Here is a 14481-nt window from a genome sequence, read left to right as displayed (position 1 = left end):
ACCCACCTATACAAAACTTTCTCCAGCATGGGGTCTGGAATGGATTCACATGCTCATGAATATTCCCCGTCGTCAGGCTGGGAATCCTCGGTAAAGAAAAAATCTGTATCAGTTTCGTTTCTGATCTGTCTTTCTTAGTAACCAATCACTGGTCTCTAGGTCATACTGCCCCCAGGCCAATGACTGCCCTCTCCCTAAGCCCCTCCCCTGGCAGCCATCCTCAGATTTTTACAGCACTTTCAAGTGTTGGGAGTCCTCGTGCTTTAGTTCTAGAGCTTTTACTGCGTTTTGCGATTGATTTTTCAAAGAATTTAATCTAATTTTTTCGGTCAATCGAGCCTCAAGCTCCACCGTTTCTACTTCCGATCAACGGGGACCCGTTTCGGAATTTTCTACGCCCCTCAAGGGTGAAGTTTTTTGTCGAGTTGCACTTCTTGGAGGATTCGAGAAGATCTGATGCCTACCCCGTGGACATGGCCCAGGACAAGTGAAGCTCGGCGCCCGGATCCAAGCTGTTCAGGTACTGCCCTGGATGCGGATTACAGAATGTTTTCAAGGAGGATGAGCATTCGAGATGTCTCTACTGCCTTCACGAAGACAAAACGCACGTGGAGAAAGACTGTGCGTTTTGCAAGAACATGTCGGAATGGACCATGAAGGATCGGCCTATCCGCCTCACCAACTGGCTGGAAGGAAAGAGCCCAGCAGGTGAGAAGAGGTCCGAGCGGTCTTCTAAGTCCTTTGAGGGCGGTCCAGCGACGGGGGCCCAACAGAAGGCAAAGCACCGCGAGTCCGCGGGCTCCAGGAGCGCCGAAGGGTTGGGCTCCTTGGCTGCCAGGCAGGGCACACTTTCACCGACTCCATCAACCACGAGCCAACACTTTGGCTTGGGGAAGAGAAAGTCTGAGAACCCGGGTAAGCTTCTGGAGAAGTCCCAGTCGATCTCGGAGTCAGCCGAGGGGGAGCGAGGCAGTGACCCTCCCCCCAAGGTGAAGGCCTCAAGCGCGCCTAAGGTGGTGAAGGCCTTGATTCACCTGGATAAGGCCTCTATCGAGGGAGTCATGGCGGCCCTGGCGAAGCCTGTGGAGGCTACCCCAGTGGAGGCGACCTCGGGGCCCAGAGTTAACCTGCCACCGCAGAGGGAAATCTCTTTTCAGCCCATCGATAAGACCCCTGTGAAGACCCTGGTGGAAAAAGAGGATGGGAGGCCGGTGGCCATTACGGACACGGATACAGCCGCTGAGGAGGAGCTGGTTGAGGTTGAGAAGGGCCTCAACAGGTTTGATGAGGTCCAGTCCCATGGGAGGCCTCCTGAGGAATCGGACGAGGAGAGCGACGGTGGCGCCGATGAGGCTCCCGTGGAGGAGGAGCAACCATAGTGCTCGTCGCAACCAGTGCCCGAACCTCAGGACAACTCGGCGGCCATTTTGATGGCAATCCAAACCTTATGCACGGAGATGAGGACAAAGTTGCCTCTACACCCAACGGACGACCCAGCAGAACCGGGCCTGTTGGGAAGCCCTCCAAACAAACAGGAGAGGTCATCCCCCCCACCCCGCTTTTCCAGCCCTCATGGCCCGTTCAGCCTTAATCTCCTTCCCCTGATCCTAGGGAGGACACAGGAACAGATACGGCCACGACGGGGACGGATGACGATGGTGGTGACGACGTGAGGGGCTTTCCATCACCACCCCCTCGGACCTCCCTGCCTGACGAAATTCGCTCCTTCCACACCATGATTGTCAGGGCATCCAAGCTTTTCCAGCTCTGCTCCGAAGAACAGAAGGAAGGCTTCCTCTATCAACGGCGCGAGGCCAAGAGGAAGACGGTCCTAGCAGTGCCGTTGCTTGACGACATCTGGGACGAGGGACTTTCTCTCCTGAGTAACCTGTACACGACACCTGCCAAGAGGGATCGGTAGGAGAAGTAGTACCAGGTCCCCGAATCCGCCCGTTTGTGCCTTAGGGCACAGACTACCCCGGAATCGGTCGTCTCATCGGCGGCCAAGAAGAAAGCAGCGGGGGCGACGGCTTCAACTTCAACCTCCCCACCTGATGGCAAGGGAAAGAAACTGGACGCTATGGGACGGCGAGTCTTCTCGTCTGCGGCGACAATTAAGGCGGCCAACGCCCTAGCGATTGTGGACCGCTACGACAGGGAGTTGTGGTACAAGATCGCTCCTCTGCTGGACTTCCTACTGGACTATAAGAGGGCGAAGGCCCTGGAGATCCTGCAGGAAGGTGAGGTGGCGTCGGACCACGCCATAACGGTGGCCATGGACATCAGTGACACCGGGTTCCGCCAGTTGGGCAACAGTGTTTGCTGCGACAGCGGGGATGGCTCAAGGCAACAGATTTCCGCAAGGACCTGCAAACCAGAGTTTTGGACATGCCCTTCGACGGGAACAACCTGTTTGGAAAAACAGTGGATGAGTCATTTCACGCCATCAAGGCCGACACAGAGACTGCTCGGGCCTTGGGAGTTTTGCAGCAACGACGGCCGCCCTTTCGGAACTCCGGAGGCAAGCAAGGTGCCTCCAAAGGATTCAGCGGGGGCTCCTCTACGTACCGCCAGGCAGCCCATTCCTCTTCGCAAGAGGCCTACAGAGGGCACGGCAAGTCAGGAGGATCTCGTCGCAGGGAGGCAAGGCCGCTGCCAAGCAGGACGCCCGTGGCGTCGGGCCCCCACCTGAGCACCCCGGTGGGGGGCCGGCTGGCGAAATTCGTCAGCGTGTGTGAGTCCATCTCCGACCGTTGGGTGCTTGGGTGCTGGATGCCCTGGCCCACGGACACACTCTCGAATTTCCAAATAAGTGCCCCCGCATTCATCCCGTGGCCAGGAAGTAAAATCGCTTCCCCCAACTGCTGTTAGAAGGGCGATTCTCAAAGGTGCCATCGAGCTCGTCCCGGAGAGGCTCCAGGGCTCCGGAGTATACTCAAGATACTTCCTCGTCAGAAAGAAGACAGGCGGTTGGCGCCCCATCCTGGACCTGCGTTGGTTATATACTTCAAGGCCCAGAAGTTTGCGATGGTCACCCTCCAGCACGTGCTGGGACAGCTGGAGGAAGGCGACTTCCTATTGTCGCTGGACTTGGAGGATGCTTACTTCCACATCCCCATTCTAAAAGGAAACCCGAAAGTTTCTCAGATTCGTAGTTCAAGGACAGCACTACCAATTCAAGGCCCTGCCATTCGGATTGAAGTCGGCGCCCAGGGCATTTACCAAGTGCCTGGCACCAGTGGCTGCACGGCTACGCCTGCAGGGGGATCCATGTTTACCCCTACCTGGACAATTGGCTCATCCGAGCAAGGACAAGGGAGCTTGCCGTCGAGTACACAGATGACTGCCAAACTGCTCACGGATCTGGGATTCTCCATCAACTTCCCCAAATCCCACCTGGTTCCGTCACAGGTCGCACAGTTTCTGGGAGCCAAGCTCGATACAGTGGCAGGATTGGCTTCTCCGTCGGAAGAAAGGACGAAGGCCATTCTCGGCAAGGTGCAGCGCCTGCTGGCCACAGATGTGGCCAGGGTGAGATCCATCAAGTCCCTTCTCGGCATGATGTCCTCTTGCATCTACCTGGTGCGCCTATGCTGGCTGCGGATGCGCCCTCTATAAGAGTTCCTTGACGCCGTTGGATGCAAGCGGCGGGCAGCTTCGAAGACCAGATCCCGCTCAACGAGGTCTTTCGCCAAGCTATTTGGTGGTGGGGCACCCGCACGCACCTCGCGGTGGGCAGAGTTTCAGACCCCAGCACACCAGTAGACTGACGACGGATGCCTCCCTAGAGGGATGGGGAGCACACACTGGAGATCTTCTTTGACTCCCGGAGGAGAGGTCACTCCAAATCAACATCCTGGAGCTCCGAGCAGTGTTCTGGGCTCTCAGGTCGTTTCTCCCTTCCCTCAAGGGCAAGGTGGTGAGGATCTTCACCGACAACACCACCACGATGTTCTACATCCGGAAGCAGGGAGGAACCAGGTCCCCGGCCCTATCCAGGGAGGCCCGGGATCTGTGGCATTGAGCCGTTGCCCAGGGGATGTTTCTGGTGCCCTTCCACCTAGCAGGGATAAAGAACACCATCGCCGACTCATTCAACAGGGAGCTGCGCTCGTGCCACGAGTGGGAACTGCGTCAGGACCAAGTGGATCGGCTTTTCCGACGATGGGGCAAACCCCAGATCGACCTGTTCGCAACGGCGACAAACTCCAAGTGCCAGAGGTTCGGCAGCAGGTTTCCCCAGGCGAGGAGCATGGGCAATGCTTTCTCGTTCCCCAGGGATGCCCTGTTGCTGTATGCGTTCCCTCCGTTGCCGTTGCGACTCGTCAACCAACTGAAGAGGTCCCGGTACAGGATGATCCTCGTCGCACCGGCGTTGCCGAGGCAGATCTGGTTCCAGGACCTTCTGGACTTGTCAGCGCCCCCCCCGGCCCCCCAGTCAAGCTACTGACGGACGCAGATCTTTTCTCCAGAGAAGGAGGCGCCATCCTCCATCACAACCCGCGTTCGCTGACCTTGCAGGCCTGGCTCCTGCGGCACTAGAGTTTGGAGGGTACCAATTCCCGGCGGACTGCAAGGAGGTACTTGCAAAGTTCAGGGCGTCCTCAACTCTCAAGTGATATGGACACAAATGGAAGAGGTTCTCTGTCTGCTGCCGTGCACAGAAGATTAACCCTCTGCGGATTACCGCCCCTCAAGTGCTGCCGTACCTGCTGTCGCTGTCCAGGGATTGACTGGCTCATGCCTCCATCAAAATACATCTAGGGGCGATATCCCGCTACACCAGAACTACGGGACGATCATCTCTGTGGTCTCATCGCCTGTTGAAGGAGTTTATGAAGGGACTGTTCAGTTCATTCCCGCCGGTGAAGGCTCCAGCCCTGGCGTGGGAGCTCAACGTGGTGCTGACCAGGCTCATGGGGGCGCCCTTCGAGCCTATGCATTCGGCACCGTTGAAGTTCCTGTCGTGGAAAACGGCACTTCTTGTGGCCATCACCTCCGCATGACGAGTGGGAGAGATCCAGGCCCTATCCTGCAAGCCTCCATACTTGACTTTTCACTAGATGAGGGTGGTGCTGAGGACGCACCCCTCCTTCATGCCCAAGGTGCCGTCGGACTTCCATCTTAACGAGCCCTTGGTGTTACCAGTTTTCTTCCCGTCGCCTTCATCGCCGGCCAAGAGGACTTTGCACTCGCTGGATGTAGCTAGAGTGCTGAAGTTCTACGTGGACCGCACAAAGAGTTTTCGGAAGACATCACAGCTGTTTGTGAACTTTGGACCTGTGAATCAAGGGAAGGCCCTCTCGAAGGCTTCCATTTCCAGATGGCTCTCTGGCTGTATCATGCACTGTCACTGGTTGGCAAACTGACCGTTGCCTGGCCGTCCGAGAGCCCATTCGACCAGAGCGATCGCTGCTACCATGGCGTTCTTGTCTGGTGCACCCCTGCTGGAGATTTTACTGCGTCGACCGGGATTCCAGGGAGGAGTCCAGAGTCGGCCAGCCAGAGCTGCGCAACCTGTTCACCTGAAAGATATGCTTAATGTTGAGTTTATGTAATGCCTAATGTTGAGCCTTGCCACCTCCCGTGGTTGTGAATATGTGTACTGCTATGTATTCTTGTATTCATGAGCATGTGAATCCATGCCAGACCCCATGCTGGAGAAGGAGCAAGTTACTTACCTGTAACAGTTGTTCTCCAGCATGGGTCTGGCATGGATTCACATGCGAGCCCTCCCTCCTTCCCCTCGGCGGCTCTTCACTTGGTCATACTGCGACTTTACGTGCTACCAAATCTGAGGATGGCTGCCAGGGGAGGGGCTTAGGGAGAGGGAAGTCATTGGCTGCGGGCAGTATGACTCAGTGACCAGTGATTGGTTACTACTAAGAAAGACAGATCTGAAACAAAACTGATACTGATTTTTTTTCTTTACCCAAAATTCCCAGCCTGACGGGGGAATATTCATGAGCGTGTGAATCCATGCCAGACCCATGCTGGAGAACAGTTACAGGTAAGTAACTTGTTCCTTAGTGTGCACATTATGTGGAAGTTGGGTTTTCTGTGCGCTGTGTACTCACTCCCGGTACCCATGTGGTAGCTGCTGATGCTGGTCTCCAAGGAGCTGGTTTTGGCTCCTACTCGTCGAATTTAAATTTCGGCCCCTTCATATGTAATTTCTGAAATGTCTGACGTGTATGGTCCGCACTGCTTGCCTTCTCCCTGGTTTGCCTAAACATGGAGTGGTCCCGGACATGTTTACATTTTCCCAAAAGATCGCTAGAGCATTCCCATTGGGATGGATATTAAGCTGTTCATAATCCATGAAAAGTATCTACCAAGTGAAGGACCACTTGGGAGAAATGTTTTCATTGTATATAGTGTATTATGCTAATGTGTCTCTTTCATTTTTAAAGGTTGTTAAGGCATATGATCGAGCGGAGCAAGAGTGGGTGGCTATTAAAATCATAAAGAACAAGAAGGCTTTCCTAAATCAAGCCCAGATTGAAGTACGACTTCTTGAGCTTATGAACAAACATGATACTGAAATGAAATACTACATAGGTAATTGTTGTGATTCTAGCATTTAAATGTGTACCTTCAGTCTTGAACTGAACCACTTTACTGTCTATTGCATCAATGTATCTTTTGGACCTTGCATATCTAGTGTAACATTCTATACAACACCCCAGCTTTCGCTAGTTGCATTTAAAAAACATGTACAATGTTGCAGGTTCTCACACTAGAGATGCCACACCATATATATATATATTTTATTTTGCCCCATTCACAAAACCTTTTTTTTTGTTGTTTTTTTTTTTTTTTGGTTTGTTAGCATGTCTCATACAAGGACAGCTTTCACCAACTTTGTTTTGACACTTCGCCACTCTAGGCTAAATTTGTAGGTTTAACATCCTTGTTAAAACTAATAGCCCTTATTGAACTGAAGCAACTGTATAGGATGCCTAGCTGCATTTTGTATTTTTCCGCTGCAGATTCCATCTTTGTTAAAACCATGCTTTACCTAGCTTTTTATTCCTGTTATATGGAGGTCACACCAGATAGTGTTTGTAAGGGGTGGGTGGTGGTGTTTATATATTGGGCCAGTGCCATGTGTGTGATCTCGGTTAAGAAATATGCCTAGAGTGGTGGATATTTCAGAGTGTTTCTGTGTTTTGCTAACAAAGAGTTGCCTTAAAAAGGTAGCTTTAACCTAGGGTGGCAGATTCTTCAAGCCAAACCAGAGTATTGTGCAAATCTACAAAGTGACACTTCAGTTAACGACTGGTGAGTTCAAGTAGGAAGGATGGGGGAGAGACCGGTGGAACTTTTTCTTTGGCAAGTAGGTCAAGTTTAAGCTGAGCTTAGAAGACCACCTGAGTTGGGCTGGGTTAAATGTGATGGGCAGCGGGTTCCAGTGGACTGCGCGATAGCGCAGAAAGAGTGGAAGTGAGCGGAAGAACAAGGGGCATGGGGAAATTAAGGTTGAATGCTTAGGGTAAGGGGAGAGGATGAGGAATAGACGGTTTCTGAAGAGCAAGACCATTGATAGCTTTGTAGACTTGGATAAAGAATGTGGAAAGGGAGCAGTTATGCATGGACAGCCAGCCAGTGCAGGGGAGGCTATTGGTGGGTTGTAGTCTGTGGATCGAAAAGCTGGGGACGTTGTTGAAAGGTTAGTAATTAAGGCATGAGTAATGTTCCAGTTTGCTGAGCATGAAGGTGGCAATTAGTTTTCGTAGAGTGCTGAGTAAGACATTGAACATTTTCAGTTGTAGGGAAAGATTATACTATCAGCAGAGGCGGTGGTAGGGATGATTTTTCAGATCCACTATCATGGAGGAGATGACATTCCCAAGCTTTGGGTAAGGGGGTAACCAGTTCATCGGGGGAGGATGGGCGGAGATAGGAGCAGCGAGTGCAAGGGTGGCGTTAGGAGCCAGACAAGAGGACCATCTTTTTGAAGAGTTCAGCATGAGGAATTGGTGAGTCATTGTGTTATGGTATTAAAGTAATGGTCTAGTAAAAAAAATTATTTAAAAAATAGATGGGCAACATAAAAAAAATACTAGCATTCTGTTTTTAAACTTCCTATGTAAAATTTTGAGCTATTCAAGCTCAAAATTTGCAAAAGCAAGCACATGGGCGCATCCATTTTGTGAAATGGAGGCCCTCCTGTGCTGGCTTTTGCTTTGGCGGCACTAATGAAGGAAAAGCCAGCCAGCTGTAGTAAACAAAAGCTACCGCTGGGTGGCTTTCCCTTCATTAGTGCTGTAGGCGGAGGACGGGGACCGGAGACCAGAGCAGGAAAGCTGCAGCTGAATCTCGGTAAGTGCTATTTATTTATTTTTTAAAAAATAAGCACTAGCTGCGTTTTTTTTTCTAAATTTTCTGGGCTGGAGGAGCCCGGAAAACTTAGAAATAAAACCGCAGCTTTAAAAACGTTGTATTTATGTTTGCGGTCGATTTTGAAGCGACCGCAAACATAAATACAACGTTATTGTGTTGGAAAACGCTGCGGTTTTTCTTTCCAAGCTTCTCAGGCTCCTCCGGCTCGGAGGAGCCTGAGAAACTCGGAAAGAAAAACCGCAGCGTTTTCCAACACAACCGCGTTGTTTCTGCCTGAATCTGCTTTCCCATTTGGGGTTCTCGGGCTCCCCACGGGGAGCCCAAGAGCCCCAAATGGGAAATCAGCTGTAGGTAGAAACACTACGCGGCATGTAAACATAACCGATTGTGTTTCTGCCTGCTGTGGCTATCACTTTGGGTCTCCGGTGCCGCAAACATAAATACGTTTTCAAAGCTGCGGTTTTCCGGGCTCCTCCAGTATTTTTTTTTTTTATGTTGCCTATCTATTTTTTTTTAAATAACTTTTTTACTAGACCATCCCTTTAAGTGAGACTGTTGGTAATCTGTTCAGCGATTACTGGGGTGAAGGAGGCAAAGATTTAAAAAAATTGCAGTGTCAGCGAAGAGGGGGGTATTGAAAATCAAAGGAAGAGAAATTGTCATCTATTGACAGATGTATAGATAGTCCATGGACTGATGATTGGGTGCTGACGGGGAGAGGGGTGGGACCAGAGTTCCAAAGCAGCAACCTTTCAGCTAGGAGCTAATCCAGACTACTGCAGATTTCCAATCCCAAAGTACTGCAGAGGAGATGACCGTGTCAAAAGCAGCAGAAAGACTCCAATGGATGAATATGGAAGAGTTGGGAGTGGTGAACATTAAATAGAAAGTGCTGTTTAGTTAGTGTTTACTATAGAAGCCAGAATCAAGAGCGTCTCCAATGCCATTATCCTCCAGGTTCTTAGAGATTCAGTTGGCAACCCCTATGTAGATTACCTCTGCCAGATTTCCTGGTCAACTTATTACACCATTTTTCGATCCATGGCTAGACTTTTCAGGTTAGCAGACGGTGTCTAAACGGAGTATGGCCGTTGCAGGTTTGAAAGAGGAAAATAAGTGTCAGAGTGTGAGGGGGTTTGAGCGCAGCTGAGGGCAGGTGATTGGTACAAAGTGTTTGACGGTATGAGGATTAAATTGGCCCACCAGAGCTAAAGATATTTTGGGATTGCAAATGATGGGTGCTTTATTATTTATTTATTTGGTATTTATAATGTGCCTATACTCGATGTGTTTCATGGCACGTGAAGAGGGTTGGGCAACAGGACAAAAAAGAACCTATTAGGCCTTGTAACACTCATACTCCTACGTCTCGTCCCCTTTCCTCCATACCTTTTGGACGGGACCGGAGCACTTTTGCAAAAAAGCATCAAATTGAAAAATGTCCTTCTCTTTTTACGCGGGGTACCACATGTGGCTGTAACCCCGCCCTCCTGAGCTCTGCCCCGCGCATCACCCTTCAGTCCTTTCCTCCACGCAGTCGGGACTGGACGCACTTGCACCACCGGGAAGACATTCTTGTCTGGTTTCCTGTTCTCTCTCTCCTGCTCCGGTTCTGCGGTCGCGTAGTCCTCGGTCTATGCCGGATCGTTTGGGGTTTTTCTCTCATTCCTCTTGTTAAAGTCGCTTCGCTAGGGCGGATCCCCATTCTTTCTGTTTGGAGTGTCTGGGACCGGATCACTGTTTCTACCGCGACTCCCTTTCGGTCCGGGCACTTCAGTGTCTTCGTCGGTGGGCGGAGATCATCCAGCGAGTTCCACCACAGCATTTTCAACTCTTCATAGACGAAAAGACGAGATGCCCGATAAGTTCCTTACTTTTTAGGGCACCCCGGCCGGGGGACTCCTTCCCAGGGTCCTCCAGGTCCAGGAGGGGATTAAGAGCTCTGCGACTACGGATTCCCTTAAGGTGCCTCAAGGGCCTAATAGGCGCACCTGAGTGTTCTTTTAGGGTCCCTCGAAGGACCTGCCAAACCCCGGACGTGGCTCAGAGGTTCACCATTTGGGTACTTGGGTTCAGCTCAGTTTGTCTGTGGCTCTGTATACCGGGGTTTCCATGAGGTCTCAGTTTCTGGTGCTTGTCACACCGAGCCATGGCTTGAGGCCCCTTTTGAGGGAGCTTTTTATACTGAGTTAAAACCCAAGGTTCCTCTAAATACAGTACCGACTGAGTCATCTTATCCTCTAAGGGTCCTGTCGGTAGGGTACATTCCTCGAATGTCCCACGCTTGGTTGTGGTGGTACAGATTTCTCTCGAGGGGGGGCAAAGAAGGTGATCAGCAACAGGCCTTCCAGTACCGGCTCTGCCGCGGTTCCTCTGTTGGAGGCTAATTCTGGGTCAGTTCCTAGGTTGTCCACTAAACATCCTAGATCTGCCTGCACCGGCTCAGCCAAGGATCCTTGTTTTGAGGCTGTGTTTCTTAAATCCCCTGACTCCCTTGAGGGGACAGTTGCCTCATTTTCTCCTATGACACAGTTCTCTTCAGGTGTTAGCTAAATGGCGACCCAACCTCCTTGGTCCACAGCGACCATTTTGGATACCTCCCTTACACCAACTTTCATGACAACTGGTGCTGGGAGCGTTCCTTATGGGGCTGAGTAGCTTTTCCATGCTATGTGGACAACAAAGACCCATTCGTCAGTCCTGACGACAACTTCAATGAAGTCCCCTTGTACACAGAGGTCAGGGTCCCAGACTCAGTCCTTCTCTGGGATCAAGGGGTTTTAGGGTTATCGTGCGCGCTGATCTGGAACTCCTGTTATCCCCACCTTAAGTGGCTGTGGCAAGGTGTTTTGTTTTTCTCAGCCGTTGGCCTCCTCTACAGGGACAGGTAATCTCCCTGCTGACAAATCACCAAATGATATTTGTCGGTCACACTACACTTCGATGGGAGGACGAATCACATCTCATCGGGGAGGCGTCGAAAACCATCACGAAGACTGGTGGGGTTTGTCCATTGTTTAGGCGGGTCTTTGCTTGTCCTTTCCTCCGACCCCCACCCTTCAAACCTCTCTTCCAACAGATCGAGATGCCCCCCCTGAGAGCAGAGGTACAGAAACGTCAATACCTCAGAGCTGTGCCTGTACCCCTCATGGAGCAAGGCAGGGGCTAGTACTGCTGTCCTTTCGCAGTGCTCAACCAGGCTGGCCTGCGCACTGGCTTCGGTCTTTCAGAGAGATTAAAGTTGATCACGCCCTGCCAAATAAAGTCCTCTCTTCGGAAGGGCTGTTGGCTCAGTGTGGTGGTCTTCCAGGATGCGTAAATGCACATTCTGACTTGGAGCCCGCATATGAAATATCTGCGGTTCTTTGTGGGAGCAGAACACTTCAGATTCGGGTACTCCATTTGGTCTCGACTCAGCGAGACGCACAAACTCCTGAGGGGCCACAGGGTGGTCTCCCAATACCGGATCTTCTTCCAAGGGTCCCCATTTGGGGCTAAGGCTGACCCCAGTTATTCTGTGGCTTTGGATACCAGGGTTCGCCCTGAGGTCTCTATCAGGAGCTAACTGTACCGAGTCTTGGCTTGAGTCCCCTCTCGAGGTGGCTATAAGACCAGGGTTAAACCTGAGGTTACCCTGCTTGGGGCTAAATCGGTCACCAACAGTCCCTCATCGACGGTCCTGGCTGTAAGGTATATCCCTAAGCCTTTCCGCGTACGCGCCCCTTGTGATACCAGGTCTGTTGAGGCAGCGAAAGAAGGCGGTCACGAACCACAGACCTTCCAGTGCCGGCTCTGACGAGTGTTGGGAGAATTCTCTGTAAAGGCTAATTTCCCAAACCTAGTGAGTCCCCCAGCAGCTTTGCTGGATTTTTGGGGTTTATTTTTTCTCCTGCCAAGAGTGAGACTTTTTACTCCCACTCTTAGACATGATTTGAGGTGTTCCTTCATCTTTCCATGTGTTTTATGGGCTATGGTGTCTTTTACTCCATAGGGTCTCATGTGTTTTTGATGTGGGTTACACAGCACCCTCCGTGCCGTAACCCAGGGGTGTCGTAACGACCCCCCAACATAGACTCCATACCCTGGGACTGACTACTGTCTCCCAGGGCATGTAAAGTCACCATTGGCTTTACTAGTCCCAAATTATGAACAGAAACCAGTACAAACCATCATATTGTCGATGTACTGGTCGGGGCAATTCGATTGCCCCGGGGTCTGTTGTTCGAGGGGGCACGTCTCCATCCCCCTGATCGAGTTTTGGCTGGTGGCAGTGGATACTACTTTTTATATTTGACCGCACATATATCTCTCTGCGATTTTCCCATTGTTCGATGCTACCAACTTTAATTATTTAATTCTTATAGCCTCGAACATACCGCCGGTTAATTTATTTAATATTAAGTCACCGGTTGGTATTTTTTGCCAGAACTCTATTCTAAAATGGCGTTTGTGTTCGCTTCTATGACTCCACCCCAAGTCGATCCCTTTGTTCCACTTTTTGGCGGGCTTCTCCACAGAAGCCTCAAAAGTGGTGCCACTCTGTCTGGGTACCACAGGGGGGTGTGGGAGGGGGTTTAGGCACCCTGGACTGAGTTACCTTGGTAACTCAAGTCGCACTCTTGTGTGATTGGCCCAAGTGATGAGCCGGCCGGCCCACCACTTAGCATGTTTGATTGACAGCTAGGCTGAATGAATGGGGGTTTGCTGCATAAAAGCAGGGCTTTTGGGACTGGAACTTCAGAAGTTGCCACAGGACCTAAGAATCCGAGGAGGGAGAAGCTGAGCCGACCTGCAACGACGACACCACCGGTGGAGCCCCGCTGAACCGTCTCACCACTTTTCCCGACATAGGAGATCTCCAGTCCGGAGAGTCATCTTCCTTTGACTGGTGGGGATAACCAGTTTTGCCTTCTTTTCACCTTACTGGAGCTTCTCATGGCCGCCTTGCCCGTGCCAAGCACCCCGGCAACCGGAATACCACGGTTTACCACTACCGCAAAGAGAAGGGTAGTACCTTTTAACCGAAGAACTCCGTGGCTGGTTTCTTCCCTGGCAGTGCAACAACCTTCATCTTTCCTCCACGGCGAGACCTCCTCTTCCTCTGGACGAAACACCGACTTGCACCCGCTGCCAGGAACTGCCCCCGCTGGAGCTTCCTTCACACTTAAGGCACTGTGTCCCACCTGGCTTCCCTTGCGACAGATCGTTCGGGGTGGCAGTAAAGCCTCAACTTTCTAACCTGGGCTGGCCTGGGACAACCTAGCTAACTTTTCCTGACTTTAATTTCATCCTTTTTGTGCGAACTATCTACAAGACTCTTTGGGCATAACCCCACTGTGTGAACCTGGACCCCTTCTGCTTGCTCTCTCCAAGAGTGGGCCTTGCAATTGACTTCCGTGCTCTCCAGTAGAACTCTGCCTATCCTGCCTTACTGTGGTTCTTGAAAAAATATTGAAACTTGTGTGCTTCCATAACTCTGCCTTTTCCCTCCCTTTTTTTTTTTTATAACTTATTAGAGTGCCATCTTATGTTAAGCGCTCACCTCTGTCTGAAAATAAGTGGTGTTTCTCACTAAGACTTGCCTAATAAGTAATTAGGGTTGTATACATATGATAGTGACTGTGCTGAATTTACTCACCTATTTTTGCTATTGTAAATTACAAGTGTCTTTAAATAATTAATTATATACTTTTACACTAAAGCTCTGGTCAGTGTTTGCTTTTGCTACTGTGTCTCTGTACCTATTGTTTATACTCTATACACTGCCTAACTCTTCTTGAGGGAAGTCTGACTGCTCAGCCACAGCTACCAAGTGAATCTGTGTGGTACAGACTACTACCAAGTGGGTTTACTGCCAAACACCTGTAGTCTTAAATCTTTTGCAGTGGTCCTTAAGGGAACTGCACAGGTTTCTGCCTAACAACGAGGATCCCCCACTAGAGGCTAATTCTGGGGAAGCCCCTGACGTGTCTAGTAAACACCCTAGTTCTGCCAGTAACGGCTCTGCCGAGGTTCCTTGTTTCAAGGCTTCCCCCAGGGAGACTATTGCTCTACTTGCTCCTGTGCCGCAGTTTGCCCCTGGTGTGTGATAATGGCGGCCCAACCTCTGTGGGACACGGCAGCCATTTTGAATAC

The 14481-nt window shown here is 51.0% G+C and overlaps 1 protein-coding gene across 4 annotated transcripts in view; it reads left to right on the top strand.

Moving 5' to 3' along the window:
* The window catches only part of DYRK1A (dual specificity tyrosine phosphorylation regulated kinase 1A), a 1390196-nt gene that overhangs the window by 766073 nt on the left and 609642 nt on the right, over positions 1-14481 (top strand). For all 4 annotated transcript variants that reach the window (XM_069636083.1, XM_069636082.1, XM_069636084.1 and 1 more), the window contains one exon: positions 6414-6561. In XM_069636083.1, coding sequence (XP_069492184.1) covers positions 6414-6561 — 148 coding nt within the window. The remainder of the gene's footprint in view (positions 1-6413; positions 6562-14481) is intronic.

Source organism: Ambystoma mexicanum, chromosome 7p (assembly GCF_040938575.1).
Source record: "Ambystoma mexicanum isolate Mex_15411 chromosome 7p, UKY_AmexF1_1, whole genome shotgun sequence".
Lineage (NCBI taxonomy): Eukaryota > Metazoa > Chordata > Amphibia > Caudata > Ambystomatidae > Ambystoma > Ambystoma mexicanum.
This window is presented reverse-complemented; position numbering and strand designations above follow the sequence as displayed.